Here is a 15,675-nt window from a genome sequence, read left to right as displayed (position 1 = left end):
TTGATTCCCTGAATACATCTAGTAAAAGCTTGTGAAGGCTTGTTTCTCTTCACCTTGTACAAACCCTCCCTATCGGCTAGTGGTCATGTATCAGTTGTGTTTTCAATTTAATACATCAGTTTTTGCTTGTTTAAAATATTCAGTTTCTTAATTGCTGCGCTTTCATACACACCATAGGAAATTTGAGTTTCAAAGAAGATCTTTTGAATAAGTTTGACCTTTCAAAAGTTTCTGTATGCTTCATAATTTTTTTTTTTTCTTTTGTAGAGAAAGGTTTAGTGTTTGGCGCACCTTTGACAGAAGAAGGCATTGCACAAATATATCAGCTCATTGAGTATCTGCACAAAAGTAAGTCCATTTTCCAGCGTGTAAATCTAGGGTTCAGTATATCTTTAAACACCAAATTATGATAGCCCTATTGGTGTATTTAAAACAAAGATTAACCTGAGATTAATTATGCGTGTGTGTATATGTGTAAAAAAAAATAATTATATATCTCTGTGTGAAGGTTTTTGTTTCATGTTTTCATGTTTAAAAAGGCTGTTCTTATCTTATCTCTCCTGGTAAGGTAATTTATCATCATAGGCCGACAGGTTCAGAAGTAACCTGCAATCACCACATGCCAAAAATTTAACATTGCACAAGGGGTTTCTTGTGCAATGCCTGCTCCTGCCCAGCCAATTGCGCAAGAGTAGGGCATGTCAATCACCCTGAATGAGCGAGTGTCGGGGTGATTAATCTTGCCACCTATGAGGTATGCTCTATTATCAAATTAGCTTTTTTTCCTAGGCATCCTTTGCTGAATGAGCTGCAGTGCACCTCTTGGAGCTACCTGTAAACATATGGTGAGCCAATAACAGGAGACCTATATGTGCAGCTACCTCCCAGTAGTACATTTCTGCTCTCGAGTCTACCTAGCTATGCTTTTAAACAAAGGATATCAAGAGATTAAATTAGATAATTGTTCATTTGGAAAGTTGAAATTTTGAATGCACTATTTGATTGAAGAAAAAAAATTTTTGTTCGGATTCCTTTTAAATTTGTGATTGCAAGCTAGCTTTAAGGAACAGTCAACTCCCAAATGTTTGTTGTTTCAAAAAAATAGATCATCCCTTTATAACCCATTTTCTTCTTAAACGGGAAGAGTAAACAACATTCATTACTTTTGGGAAATACAGAACCTGGCCACCAGGAGGAGGCAAAGACACCCCAGCCGAAGGCTTAAATACCTCCCCCACTTCCCTCATCCCCCAGTCATTCTTTGCCTTTCGTGACTGGAGGTTGGCCTAGAAGTGTCAGAAGTTGAGATGTACTCTTTGCAATGGGACTGGAGTTTTAAGTAATACTATCAGCCTCTCAGTGAGAGCATGGATGAATGTGAGTCCGGAGATGCAGGGAACCCATCCCGACTCATAATAACAGCTAATAAGTAATTTCCATTCCTTTGGAGTTGGGAGATGTGAGTGATCTATGTGGTCTAGTGTTCCGAGTGGTGGACAATTTGTGTCTTCACTCAAAGTTCTTATGGATGCTGACACTTTAGCCTATTAAACATTTTTTGTGGTAGTGGAGTCTCCTTCCTTCCTGCCTTGGGTGGATTATCTGGTCTGGAAGCGCTGGCATGGCCACCTTCCTCTGTTCAGAGTTGTTACTCTAAGAGGTGGTGTGCAGGGGTTCCCTGCCTTCTGTGGGGAGCTGCGAGGCTCCAGCTTTTATCTTGTTACAGAGGTTTCTCTTTGGAAGATTGATCCTACAAGGATCTCTGACTGTTGTCTCTTCCATATTATACCCTTGGTCTGACGTTCGGGTGTTTGTGTCCTCGTTGCAACTCTAGCCTTGGTGCTTAACGGTGAAGAGTTGAGGTCGGTTACAGACGGTCGCCCTTCTGGGGTCAGGTAGTTGACCATTTATCCTCAATGTTCCGCTAGGGCTTCGTGGTGGGTGCCTTACGTCTATCTCTTGGGATGGCAAGCAAGGTCCAGGGTTCTCATTCACCTTCGGGTGTTGGTTGCTACCTTGCCAGTGTGTGTAACACATGTTAATGCTTGTCTACGAGGTTTCCTTGTGATCCTTTCAGACTCTTGGGTTTGAGGTTGTTGCTAGATCACCAAGTCTACAGACTTTAGATGGTGCGCTCCTAATCGTAGGAGGCAACTTAGGGTTCCTCTGGAAGTTAGATCTTTCGATCAAGTCCTTTAAAAAAAAATTTTTTTCAAGGGCCCTGGCCTAGGTTCATGTATCTCCCTAAATGTGTGTGTGGACGGTTCGGTCTCAACTTAGGTGTTTGTGGTCCTGTGTGCCTCTCTGAGGGGGGCAGGGCTCTCTTTTTCGTGGGAGATGCCTATCTGCCTGTTGTTTAGGCTTTAGGTCTGACGGGTCCCTACTGGTCTTCTGGCGCATTTGATGTTTCTATAGACTCCAGATGTCTTTCAACTGGGTTGGCAATATGGCTGAGGGGGTCTCGCCTCTATGGTAGGGGGGTTTTCCGTTGCTTTCGTTCCCTTCTCTTCTAGAGCGGGGGCTGGGTTCTCCTGGTTTGGAGTTACCTTTAGTATCTGATTGTGTCCCACGCTGACTTAGTGGTAAACTATGTTTCCTTGAAAGCTGAAGGTCAAGAGTTAAAATTCAATTATGGCTATGTCCTCTTCATAATGCAAGTCTTACAAATATCCTTGCCTTAAGCAGCTTTACATGGCGACCTGTAGGTCCTTGTTTTTCCTGCCTTTTAAGGGTCTTTTCCCTTCTTGCGTTTTCAGAATCCTGGTAATGGAGATGCGATGTAGTGACTGGTCCCACCGTTCCTGCAGCAGGAGGCTGAGGGTTTGAACCCTGTTGGGGCTCCTGCTAAATGTTTGATTCTTATATATAGATGTTGGGGGTCTGAGGGCCCTCTTCCCTTGGGAAGTGTTCCTTTTTTGGGGAAGACAGCAGTGTAGGGGGTCTCGTAACCGTGCACAATGCCTATCCTGAATCACGGTAGAATGTCGTTTGTAGTAGCGGTCAGAGGTTTACCCGGGGGCTTTGTTCCTCGTTGACCCTTCCTTTCTCTTCTAGAGGTCTGGGACTCTTGTCTTAGGTCTTGACTAACTTTTGGGCTGGGACCATTACCCTGGAGGGAAGCTCGGGGATCGGTTATCCTGATAATCTGTTCTCCCTTTTGGGGCAGATAGCGGTCCTTGTCTTTTATCTGGGTTCCTTCATGGGAGTCGTGAACCGTGGGGCTGACTCATCAGAGGCTGTTTGGACTCGACGGACTCTGGGACCGAGTAGTCTCTCTAGTTCGGCTTTGCTGGCGGTGTAACTAATGTGCAGTTATCTGGGCTTCTGGTTTTCTCCCGTGTGGTCTATATTTTTATAGGGTATTGGGTAATTTCAGGCTGTGGTGCCTTTCGAAGGGGCCGCCTTTTGTACCCACCTATTGTTGCATTCAGTGTCCTCTAGCTTGGGTATTGTTTTTCCCAAAAGTAATAAATGCAGCTGTGCACTCTTCCCGTTTAAGAAGAAAAACATAAATTATGCTTTACCTGATAATTTTCTTTTCTTCTGACAGGAAGAGTCCACGGCTCCCACTTTTGTTTTATCTATGAGGCGGTGGTAATTTTTGTTCTTCTGGCACCTTTTTTTCCCCACTCCCTCTTTACCTAAATCTAATACCTGTCTATATTGTGAGGAGGCTTCTGTATACCCGCCTGCTCAATTATGTTCCACATGCCTTGATAAAGTAATCATGTCAAAGAAAGTTAATGTTTGATACCACTGAGCCGTCCACCTCTGAGGAGTCTCCGCCCCGTTAGGTGCGCACCCTACAGTCATCTCCTAATACACATGTAGTTTCCTGTAGCACTCCTAATCCTCCATCTGGAGGGGCTCCTTTTATCGCCAGACTTTACTGAGCAATTGTAAACGGCAGTGTCTGCGGCCTTTGGTGCTTTACCTCGCCCTGCTAAGCGCAAGCGAAAGGTTAAATATTGATATCCTTCCCAGGGGTCATCTACTAGCTTATTGGATTTATCTCATACAAAATTATCTTAATTATCATTAAGAATTATACAAGAATTACACAAGGATTGGGCAAGGGGCAAGACACAAGGCAAGTACTCTTGCTATGTTTTATGTATCTCATTGGATCCTTTTTTTTGCAAGTGCTGCTGTAACACTGTATCTGATGTGTTTACTTGGTTCCCACTTTCATAATAATGCTCAATATCTTCATATTCCTTTTCTTTCATGTAATTGGCAAGAGTCCATGAGCTAGTGACATATGGGATATACAATCCTACCAGGAGGGGCAAAGTTTCCCAAACCTCAAAATGCCTATAAATACACCCCTCACGACACCCACAATTCAGTTTTACAAACTTTACCTCCTATGGAGGTGGTGAAGTAAGTTTGTGCTAAGATTTCTACGTTGATATGCGCTTCTCAGCATTGTTGAAGCCCGATTCCTCTCAGAGTACAGCGAATGTCAGAGGGACGTGAAGGGAGTATCACCTATTGCATACGATGATTTCCCTAACGGGGGTCTTTTTCATGGGTTCTCTGTTATCGGTCGTAGAGATTCATCTCCTACCTCCCTTTTCAGATCGACGATATACTCTCAAATTTACCATTACCTCTACTAAAGAACTGTTTTAGTACTGGTTTGGCTATCTGCTATTTGTGGATGGGTGTCTTTTGGTAAGTATGTTTTTATTTCTTAAGACACTCTCAGCTATGGTTTGGCACTTTATGCAATTTATATAAAGTTCTAAATATATGTATTGTACTTATATTTGCCATGAGTCAGGTTCATGTATTTCCTTCTGCAGACTGTCAGTTTCATATTTGGGAATATAAACCCTTTAAGAAATTTGTTTCTTACCTGGGGTTTAGTCTTTTTCAATTTTGACTACATTTGCATTTGCGGGTATTAGGCCCGCGGGTGCGTCAAATGTTAGACTTTATTGCGTCATTTTTGGCGCGAACTTTTTTTGGCGCGGGAAATTACGTTTTTTGACGCAACTTCGTCATTTCCGGCGTCATACGTGACGTCGAGACCTTTCACACGGAGGCGTCATTAGTGACGCAAGTGTGTCATTTCTCCAACATAGGTGTGTCCGGTCCACGGCGTCATCCTTACTTGTGGGATATTCTCCTCCCCAACAGGAAATGGCAAAGAGCCCAGCAAAGCTGGTCACATGATCCCTCCTAGGCTCCGCCTACCCCAGTCATTCTCTTTGCCGTTGTACAGGCAACATCTCCACGGAGATGGCTTAGAGTTTTTTAGTGTTTAACTGTAGTTTTTATTATTCAATCAAGAGTTTGTTATTTTGAAATAGTGCTGGTATGTACTATTTACTCAGAAACAGAAAAGAGATGAAGATTTCTGTTTGTATGAGGAAAATGATTTTAGCAACCGTAACTAAAATCCATGGCTGTTCCACACAGGACTGTTGAGAGCAATTAACTTCAGTTGGGGGAACAGTATGCAGTCTCTTGCTGCTTGAGGTATGACACATTCTAACAAGACGATGTAATGCTGGAAGCTGTCATTTTCCCTATGGGATCCGGTAAGCCATGTTTATTACGATCGTAAATAAGGGCTTCACAAGGGCTTATTAAGACTGTAGACTTTTTTTGGGCTAAATCGATTCATTATTAACACATATTTAGCCTTGAGGAATCATTTTATCTGGGTATTTTGATATAATAATATCGGCAGGCACTGTATTAGACACCTTATACCTTAGGGGCTTTCCCAAAGCATAAGCAGAGCCTCATTTTCGCGCCGGTGTGGCGCACTTGTTTTTGAGAGGCATGGCATGCAGTCGCATGTGAGAGGAGCTCTGACACTTAGAAAAGACTTTCTGAAGGCGTCATTTGGTATCGTATTCCCCTTTGGGCTTGGTTGGGTCTCAGCAAAGCAGATACCAGGGACTGTAAAGGGGTTAATGTTTAAAACGGCTCCGGTTCCGTTATTTTAAGGGTTAAAGCTTCCAAATTTGGTGTGCAATACTTTTAAGGCTTTAAGACACTGTGGTGAAAATTTGGTGAATTTTGCACAATTCCTTCATGTTTTTTCGCAATTGCAGTAATAAAGTGTGTTCAGTTTAAAATTTAAAGTGACAGTAACGGTTTTATTTTAAAACGTTTTTTGTACTTTGTTATCAAGTTTATGCCTGTTTAACATGTCTGAACTACCAGATAGACTGTGTTCTGAATGTGGGGAAGCCAGAATTCCTATTCATTTAAATAAATGTGATTTATGTGATAATGACAATGATGCCCAAGATGATTCCTCAAGTGAGGGGAGTAAGCATGGTACTGCATCATTCCCTCCTTCGTCTACACGAGTCTTGCCCACTCAGGAGGCCCCTAGTACATCTAGCGCGCCAATACTCCTTACTATGCAACAATTAACGGCTGTAATGGATAATTCTGTCAAAAACATTTTAGCCCAAATGAACACTTGTCAGCGTAAGCGCGGCTGCTCTGTTTTAGATACTGAAGAGCATGGCAACGCTGATACTAATATCTCTGAAGGGCCCCTAACCCAGTCTGATGGGGCCAGGGAAGTTTTGTCTGAAGGAGAAATTACTGATTCAGGGAACATTTCTCAACAGGCTGAACCTGATGTGATTGCATTTAAATTTAAGTTGGAACATCTCCGCATTCTGCTTAAGGAGGTATTATCCACTCTGGATGATTGTGACAAGTTGGTCATCCCAGAGAAACTATGTAAAATGGACAAGTTCCTAGAGGTGCCGGGGCTCCCAGAAGCTTTTCCTATACCCAAGCGGGTGGCGGACATTGTTAATAAAGAATGGGAAAGGCCCGGTATTCCTTTCGTCCCTCCCCCCATATTTAAAAAATTGTTTCCTTTGGTCGACCCTAGAAAGGACTTATGGCAGACAGTCCCCAAGGTCGAGGGGGCGGTTTCCACTTTAAACAAACGCACCACTATACCCATAGAGGATAGTTGTGCTTTCAAAGATCCTATGGATAAAAAATTAGAAGGTTTGCTTAAAAAGATGTTTGTTCAGCAGGGTTACCTTCTACAACCAATTGCATGCATTGTCCCTGTCGCTACAGCCGCATGTTTCTGGTTCGATGAGCTGATAAAGGCGGTCGATAGTGATTCTCCTCCTTATGAGGAGATTATGGACAGAATCAATGCTCTCAAATTGGCTAATTCTTTCACCCTAGACGCCACTTTGCAATTGGCTAGGTTAGCGGCTAAGAATTCTGGGTTTGCTATTGTGGCGCGCAGAGCGCTTTGGTTGAAATCTTGGTCGGCTGATGCGTCTTCCAAGAACAAGCTACTTAACATTCCTTTCAAGGGGAAAACGCTGTTTGGCCCTGACTTGAAAGAGATTATCTCTGATATCACTGGGGGTAAGGGCCACGCCCTTCCTCAGGATCGGCCTTTCAAGGCAAAAAATAAACCTACTTTTCGTCCCTTTCGTAGAAACGGACCAGCCCGAGGTGCTACGTCCTCTAAGCAAGAGGGTAATACTTCTCAAGCCAAGCCAGCTTGGAGACCAATGCAAGGCTGGAACAAGGGAAAGCAGGCCAAGAAACCTGCCACTGCTACCAAGACTGCATGAAAAGTTGGCCCCCGATCCGGGACCGGATCTGGTGGGGGGCAGACTCTCTCTCTTCGCTCAGGCTTGGGCAAGAGATGTTCTGGATCCTTGGGCGCTAGAAATAGTCTCCCAAGGTTATCTTCTGGAATTCAAGGGACTTCCCCCAAGGGGGAGGTTCCACAGGTCTCAGTTGTCTTTAGACCACATAAAAAGACAGGCATTCTTACATTGTGTAGAAGACCTGTTAAAAATGGGAGTGATTCATCCTGTTCCATTAAGAGAACAAGGGATGGGGTTCTACTCCAATCTGTTCATAGTTCCCAAAAAAGAGGGAACGTTCAGACCAATCTTAGATCTCAAGATCTTAAACAAGTTTCTCAAGGTTCCATCGTTCAAGATGGAAACCATTCGAACTATTCTTCCTTCCATCCAGGAAGGTCAATTCATGACCACGGTGGATTTAAAGGATGCGTATCTACATATTCCTATCCACAAGGAACATCATCGGTTCCTGAGGTTCGCATTCCTGGACAAGCATTACCAGTTCGTGGCGCTTCCTTTCGGATTAGCCACTGCTCCAAGGATTTTCACAAAGGTACTAGGGTCCCTTCTAGCTGTGCTAAGACCAAGGGGCATTGCTGTAGTACCTTACTTGGACGACATTCTGATTCAAGCGTCGTCCCTTCCTCAAGCAAAGGCTCACACGGACATCGTCCTGGCCTTTCTCAGATCTCACGGATGGAAAGTGAACGTGGAAAAGAGCTCTCTATCTCCGTCAACAAGGGTTCCCTTCTTGGGAACAATAATAGACTCCTTAGAAATGAGGATATTTCTGTCAGAGGCCAGAAAAACAAAGCTTCTAGACTCTTGTCGGATACTTCATTCCGTTCCTCTTCCTTCCATAGCTCAGTGCATGGAAGTGATCGGGTTGATGGTAGCGGCAATGGACATAGTTCCTTTTGCGCGCATTCATCTAAGACCATTACAACTGTGCATGCTCAGTCAGTGGAATGGGGATTATACAGACTTGTCTCCGAAGATACAAGTAAATCAGAGGACCAGAGACTCACTCCGTTGGTGGCTGTCCCTGGACAACCTGTCACAAGGGATGACATTCCGCAGACCAGAGTGGGTCATTGTCACGACCGACGCCAGTCTGATGGGCTGGGGCGCGGTCTGGGGAGCCCTGAAAGCTCAGGGTCTTTGGTCTCGGGAAGAATCTCTTCTACCGATAAATATTCTGGAACTGAGAGCGATATTCAATACTCTCTAGGCTTGGCCTCAGCTAGCGAGGGCCAAGTTCATACGGTTTCAATCAGACAACATGACAACTGTTGCGTACATCAACCATCAGGGGGGAACAAGGAGTTCTCTAGCGATGGAAGAAGTGACCAAAATCGTTCTATGGGCGGAGTCTCACTCCTGCCACCTGTCCGCTATCCACATCCCAGGAGTGGAAAATTGGGAAGCGGATTTTCTGAGTCGTCAGACATTGCATCCGGGGGAGTGGGAACTCCATCCGGAAATCTTTGCCCAAGTCACTCAGCTGTGGGGCATTCCAGACATGGATCTGATGGCCTCTCGTCAGAACTTCAAAGTTCCTTGCTACGGGTCCAGATCCAGGGATCCCAAGGCGGCTCTAGTGGATGCACTAGTAGCACCTTGGACCTTCAAACTAGCTTATGTGTTCCCGCCGTTTCCTCTCATCCCCAGGCTGGTAGCCAGGATCAATCAGGAGAGGGCGTCGGTGATCTTGATAGCTCCTGCGTGGCCACGCAGGACTTGGTATGCAGATCTGGTGAATATGTCATCGGCTCCACCTTGGAAGCTACCTTTGAGACGAGACCTTCTTGTTCAGGGTCCGTTCGAACATCCGAACCTGGTTTCACTCCAGCTGACTGCTTGGAGATTGAACGCTTGATCTTATCGAAGCGAGGGTTCTCAGATTCTGTTATCGATACTCTTGTTCAGGCCAGAAAGCCTGTAACTAGAAAAATTTACCACAAAATTTGGAAAAAATATATCTGTTGGTGTGAATCTAAAGGATTCCCTTGGGACAAGGTTAAGATTCCTAAGATTCTATCCTTCCTTCAAGAAGGATTGGAAAAAGGATTATCTGCAAGTTCCCTGAAGGGACAGATTTCTGCCTTGTCTGTGTTACTTCACAAAAAGCTGGCAGCTGTGCCAGATGTTCAAGCCTTTGTTCAGGCTCTGGTTAGAATTAAGCCTGTTTACAAACCTTTGACTCCTCCTTGGAGTCTCAATTTAGTTCTTTCAGTTCTTCAGGGGGTTCCGTTTGAACCCTTACATTCCGTTGATATTAAGTTATTATCTTGGAAAGTTTTGTTTTTAGTTGCAATCTCTTCTGCTAGAAGAGTTTCAGAATTATCTGCTCTGCAGTGTTCTCCTCCTTATCTGGTGTTCCATGCAGATAAGGTGGTTTTACGTACTAAGCCTGGTTTTCTTCCAAAAGTTGTTTCTAACAAAAACATTAACCAGGAGATTATCGTACCTTCTCTGTGTCCGAAACCAGTTTCAAAGAAGGAACGTTTGTTGCACAATTTGGATGTTGTTCGCGCTCTAAAATTCTATTTAGATGCTACAAAGGATTTTAGACAAACATCTTCCTTGTTTGTTGTTTATTCTGGTAAAAGGAGAGGTCAAAAAGCAACTTCTACCTCTCTCTCTTTTTGGATTAAAAGCATCATCAGATTGGCTTACGAGACTGCCGGACGGCAGCCTCCCGAAAGAATCACAGCTCATTCCACTAGGGCTGTGGCTTCCACATGGGCCTTCAAGAACGAGGCTTCTGTTGATCAGATATGTAGGGCAGCGACTTGGTCTTCACTGCACACTTTTACCAAATTTTACAAGTTTGATACTTTTGCTTCTACTGAGGCTATTTTTGGGAGAAAGGTTTTGCAAGCCGTGGTGCCTTCCATTTAGGTGACCTGATTTGCTCCCTCCCTTCATCCGTGTCCTAAAGCTTTGGTATTGGTTCCCACAAGTAAGGATGACGCCGTGGACCGGACACACCAATGTTGGAGAAAACAGAATTTATGTTTACCTGATAAATTACTTTCTCCAACGGTGTGTCCGGTCCACGGCCCGCCCTGGTTTTTTTAATCAGGTCTGATAATTTATTTTCTTTAACTACAGTCACCACGGTATCATATGGTTTCTCCTATGCAAATATTCCTCCTTAACGTCGGTCGAATGACTGGGGTAGGCGGAGCCTAGGAGGGATCATGTGACCAGCTTTGCTGGGCTCTTTGCCATTTCCTGTTGGGGAGGAGAATATCCCACAAGTAAGGATGACGCCGTGGACCGGACACACCGTTGGAGAAAGTAATTTATCAGGTAAACATAAATTCTGTTTTCCGGTCATTTTTGGCGCCAAAAAAGTTTACGTTATGTTGTAACAAACTACATTACTCACTCCTTCTCCCTCTCCACCTGCACTGTTCATTAGCCCATCTCTCTTATACTCTCCTTACTTTTGTACTCATGAACTTTACCTATTCCTAAGCACACACTCTTCCCCCTGCACTTCAGCCAAACAACAATCTCATTACTGCAAATCTGCTTCTCATCTCATGTCACTCCCTCTTGCTCATACTAGCTGCTGGCGACATCTCCCCTAATCCTGGTCCCTCACAACCTCCTAGCCTTTCGCATCCTTGTGTGCCTTTCAATAGACTTCATAAACTAAACTCTGGTAACCTTAATCGCATTCCTCTTACATCTAAAAAACCTCTCCCCCTTCACTTGTGCACTCTGGAACTCTCGCTCTGTTTGCTACAAGCTCACTTCTATCCCTGATCTCTTTATCTCCCACTCTTTTAACCTTCTGGCTCTTACAGAAAGCTGGCTCTCTGCTTCAGACACAGCATCCACTGCTGCACTGTCACATGGGGGTCTCCATTTCAGCCACACTCCTAGGTCTGGCAATAGACAAGGAGGTGGTGGCGGTATTTTACTTTCCTCTCGTTGCACCTTCCAACAAATACAGCCCTTCTCTTCACTCACATTGTCTTCATTTTAAGCACACATGATTTGGTTATTCTCTACCCTTTCTATACGTGTTGCAGTCATATACCGCCCCCCCCCTGGCTCCCCAACTCAATTTTTAGATCACTTTGCTGCCTGGCTTCCTTATTTCCTTTCCTCAGACACCCCTGCCCTCATTCTTGGCTAATTCAACATCCCTCTTGACAATCCCAATGCCTCCTCTGCAATACAACTTCTTCAACTGACTTCCTCTTTCGGCCTGTCACAATGGACTGACTCTCCCACTCACAAAGATGGTCATTCCCTTGATCTGATTTTCACCTATCGATGCACTCTTTCAAATTTAACAAACTCCCCTTTTCCTCTCTCTGACCATCATCTCCTAACTTGTAATATCACTTCCCTACTTACAACTCCCCCTCCCTCTACCCCTCACACCAAACTTCACAGAAGCACTAAGTCGCTAGATCTGCATCAGCTCGCTAGCTCTCTCAAACCTCTCCTCTCATCCATCACCTCCTTTTCCTGCCCTGACCAATCTATCTGCCAGTATAATTCCACCCTTACATCGGTCATTGACACTCTGGCCCCTCCAACCCAAGCTCAGAAACCACACCCTCATCCTCAGCCCTGGCATACTCCTCTGACACGATACCTACGCAGATGCTCCCGTACTGCTGAGCGACATTGGAGGAAATCTCGGAGTTCAGCTGACTTTCTTCACTACAAGTTCATCCTGAACTCCTACTATTCTGCCTAAGCAACAATATTTTTCTCATCTCTACTCTTTCCTCTAACCCTAAACGTCTGTTCTCCACGTTCAACACTCTTCTCCGCCCACCCCCACCTCCTAACACAACCTCTCTCTCTCAGCTCAAGATTTTGCAAGCCACTTCAAAAACAAAATTGACTTCATCAGAAGTGAAATCAGCTCTCAACATGCTTCCAATCTCCCACCCCCTCAAAAGCTCACGATCACCCAAAACCCAAACATCCAAAAATGCAGCTCTTTTGCCCCTGTTAATGAGAATGAAGTTTCTGCCCTTATACTATCCTCCCACCTCACTACCTGTCCCCTTGACCCCATCCCCTCACAGCTACTCCCCTCCCTCTCTTCTACCCTCACCCCCATACTCGCACACATTTTCAACCTCTCCCTCAGCACTGGTATATTTCCCTCATCTCTAAAACATGCACTGGTCACACCTATCCTCAATAAACCTTCCCTTGATCCAACCTCCCCTTCCAATTACCACCCTATTTCCCTACTCCCTCTTGCCTCAAAGCTCCTCGAAAAGCTAGTTTACACACGTCTATCCCATTTCCTTACACTAAACTCTCTTCTTGACCCACTTCAATCTGGATTTCGTTCCCATCACTCTACAGAGAAAGCAATTGTCAAGGTTACCAATAACCTACTTACAGCAAAGTCCAAAGGCCACTTCTCTCTGCTTATCCTCCTTGACCTGTCTGCAGCCTTTGACACTGTTGACCACCCTCTTTTGCTCCAAACCCTCCAATCCTTCTGCATCTGTGACACAGCTCTCTCGTGTTTCTCTTCCTATCTGACTAACCGTACATTTAGTGTAACCTTCCCCGGGGAGCATCCTCTGCCCCGTTACCACTTTCTGTTGGGGTACCTCAAGGCTCTGTCCTTGGTCCCCTTCTCTTTTCAATCTACACGTCGTCACTAGGTTCCTTAATAAAGTCCCATGGGTTTCAATACCATTTGTATGTCGATGACACCCAAATCTACCTCTCTGCACCAGACCTACCTCCTTCCTTACTAACCCGTGTCACTAACTGTCTTTCTCACATCTCATCTTGGATGTCCTCTTACTACCTTAAGCTAAATCTCTCCAAAACTGAACTCCTTATTTTTCCCCCTTCTTCCAATGTCTCCACCCCCAAAATTTCTATAACTGTTGATAATTCCATCATTACCCCTACCCCACATGCCCAATGTCTTGGGGTCACACTTGACTCAGATCTTTCCTTCACTCCTCACATTCAGTCCTTGGCTAAAGCCTGCCGCTTCCACCTTAAAAACATTGCTAAAATGAGACATTTCCTTACACAAGATACAACCAAGATTTTAATCCACTCTCTCATCCTTTCCCGCCTCGACTACTGCAATTCCGTCCTCTCTGGTCTACCTAGCTGCCGCATAGCTCCTTTACAATCCATTATGAATGCCTCTGCCAGGCTCATCTTCCTTACTCGTCGCTCTTCATCTGCTGCACCTCTCTGCCAATCCCTTCACTGGCTTCCTCTTGCCTCTAGGATTAAACATAAAATCCTCACCCTGACATATAAAGCTCTCAACTGCACTGCTCCCCCCTACATCTCAGAACTTGTCTCTAGATACTCTCCCTCCCATCCCCTTCAATCGGCTCAGAATCTCCTCCTCTCTTGTTACTTCCTCACATTCACGTTTACAGGACTTCTCCAGACTGGCCCCCATCTTGTGGAATTCCCTGCCTCGCTCCATAAGACTCTCTCCCCTAGTTTTAACAGCTTCAAGCACTCCCTAAAAACTCTACTATTCAGGGATGCATACAACCTACACTAATCTTTCCTAACGCCATTGCTTTCCCCTTGAACCCCTTAGATTGTAAGCCTATGGGCCCAGCTGTTTACAGATCGCTTCATAAGAGCCGACTACAACAGTGAAACTCTAGGCAGGGCCCTCCACCCACTTGACCCCTACAAAAGCTATCCTGTACACCGACTATGTTTACAGCGCTGCGGAATCTATTCGCGCTCTACAAATACCTGATGATGACGACGACAACGCTTCAGAGGGTGCTCTTTCTGGGTCGGAATCTGATGCCTCTAGGCCTCCAGCTGGGGAGGAACTCGACTTTAGATTGAGCATTTACGCTTTCTGTTGAAGGAAGTTTTGGCTACGTTGGAGGTTCCAGATTCCGAATTGCCTGAGGAATCTTTGATTCCTAAATTAGATAAGGTCTACGAGGACAGGGTTGTACCACAAACTTTCCCGGTTCCTGTAAAGATGGCAAACATTATTAAGAATGAATGGGAAAGAATTGGTTCATCATTTTGCACTTCTTCCTTTTAAAAAATTGTTCCCGGACTCTCAATTGGAGTTGTGGGGCTCCATCACTAAGGTGGATGGTGCTATCTCCTCGCTTGCTAAATGCACTACTATCCCGCTTGAGGATAGTTTGTCTTTTAAAGAGCCCATGGATAAGAAAATAGAAACTCTGTTAAGAAAGATGTTTTAACGTACGGGATATTTGTTTCAACCAGCAGCGGCTGTTGCTGTGGTTGCTGGAACGGTTACCTACTAGTGCGACTCCTTATGAGTTGATCGAGGTGGAGGGTCCCCTCGACGTGATCCAGGAAAGGATTAAGGCCTTAAGGGTGTTTAATTCTTTTATTTGTGATGCAAATATGCAAATTATTCTCCTGAATGCCAAGGCTTCAGGTTTTTCTGTTCAAGCCCATAGGGCAATCTGGCTGAAGTCCTGGTCTGCGGACATAACTTAGAAGTCAAGACTTCTTTCCCTCCCATTTTAAGGGAAAGATTCTATTTGTTCCAGGCCTGGACTCCATTATCTCCACTGTTACTGGGGGCAAAGGTGCCTTTTTACAGCAGAATATGAACAACAAATCTAAAGGACCAGGTCCTAAGTTTCGTTTGGATAAACCCCAACGTCAGCAGCCCTTCGCAAAGCCCGAGCAATCCAAGGGGACTTGGAAGCCGGCTCAGTCCTGGAATAATTCCAAGCAGAACAAGAAGCCTGCCTTGACAGTCGGCATGAAGAGGCTGTCCCCTATCCGGCTCTGGATCGCGTAGGGGGCAGATGGTCGCAATTTTTGGACGCTTGCTTTGGGGACATACAAGAAACAGTGGAATGGCGATCATTCGGATCGGTCAACAGATTTCTCTGGACAACCGGTCGAGAGAATCGCTCTCCTGGTGGCTCTGTCCAGATCACCTGTACCAAGGGACATCCTTCTTGAGACCATCCTGGGAGATTGTGTCTACGAACGCAAGTCTCTCAGGATGGGGAGCTGTTTAGGGTGCCAGGAAGGCATAGGGCCTGTGGATTCGAGAGCAATCCCTCCTCTC

The 15,675-nt window shown here is 45.0% G+C and overlaps 1 protein-coding gene across 1 annotated transcript in view; it reads left to right on the top strand.

Annotated features, from left to right (window-relative positions):
- The window catches only part of ARHGAP19 (Rho GTPase activating protein 19), a 264,970-nt gene that overhangs the window by 151,421 nt on the left and 97,874 nt on the right, over positions 1-15,675 (top strand). Inside the window, exon 3 of the mRNA XM_053692961.1 lies at positions 268-348. Within this exon, the coding sequence (XP_053548936.1) occupies positions 268-348 (81 nt within the window). The remainder of the gene's footprint in view (positions 1-267; positions 349-15,675) is intronic.

Source organism: Bombina bombina, chromosome 9, assembly GCF_027579735.1.
Source record: "Bombina bombina isolate aBomBom1 chromosome 9, aBomBom1.pri, whole genome shotgun sequence".
NCBI lineage: Eukaryota > Metazoa > Chordata > Amphibia > Anura > Bombinatoridae > Bombina > Bombina bombina.
Note: the sequence above shows the minus strand (reverse complement) of the source record. Positions and strands in the feature narration are given on the sequence as shown.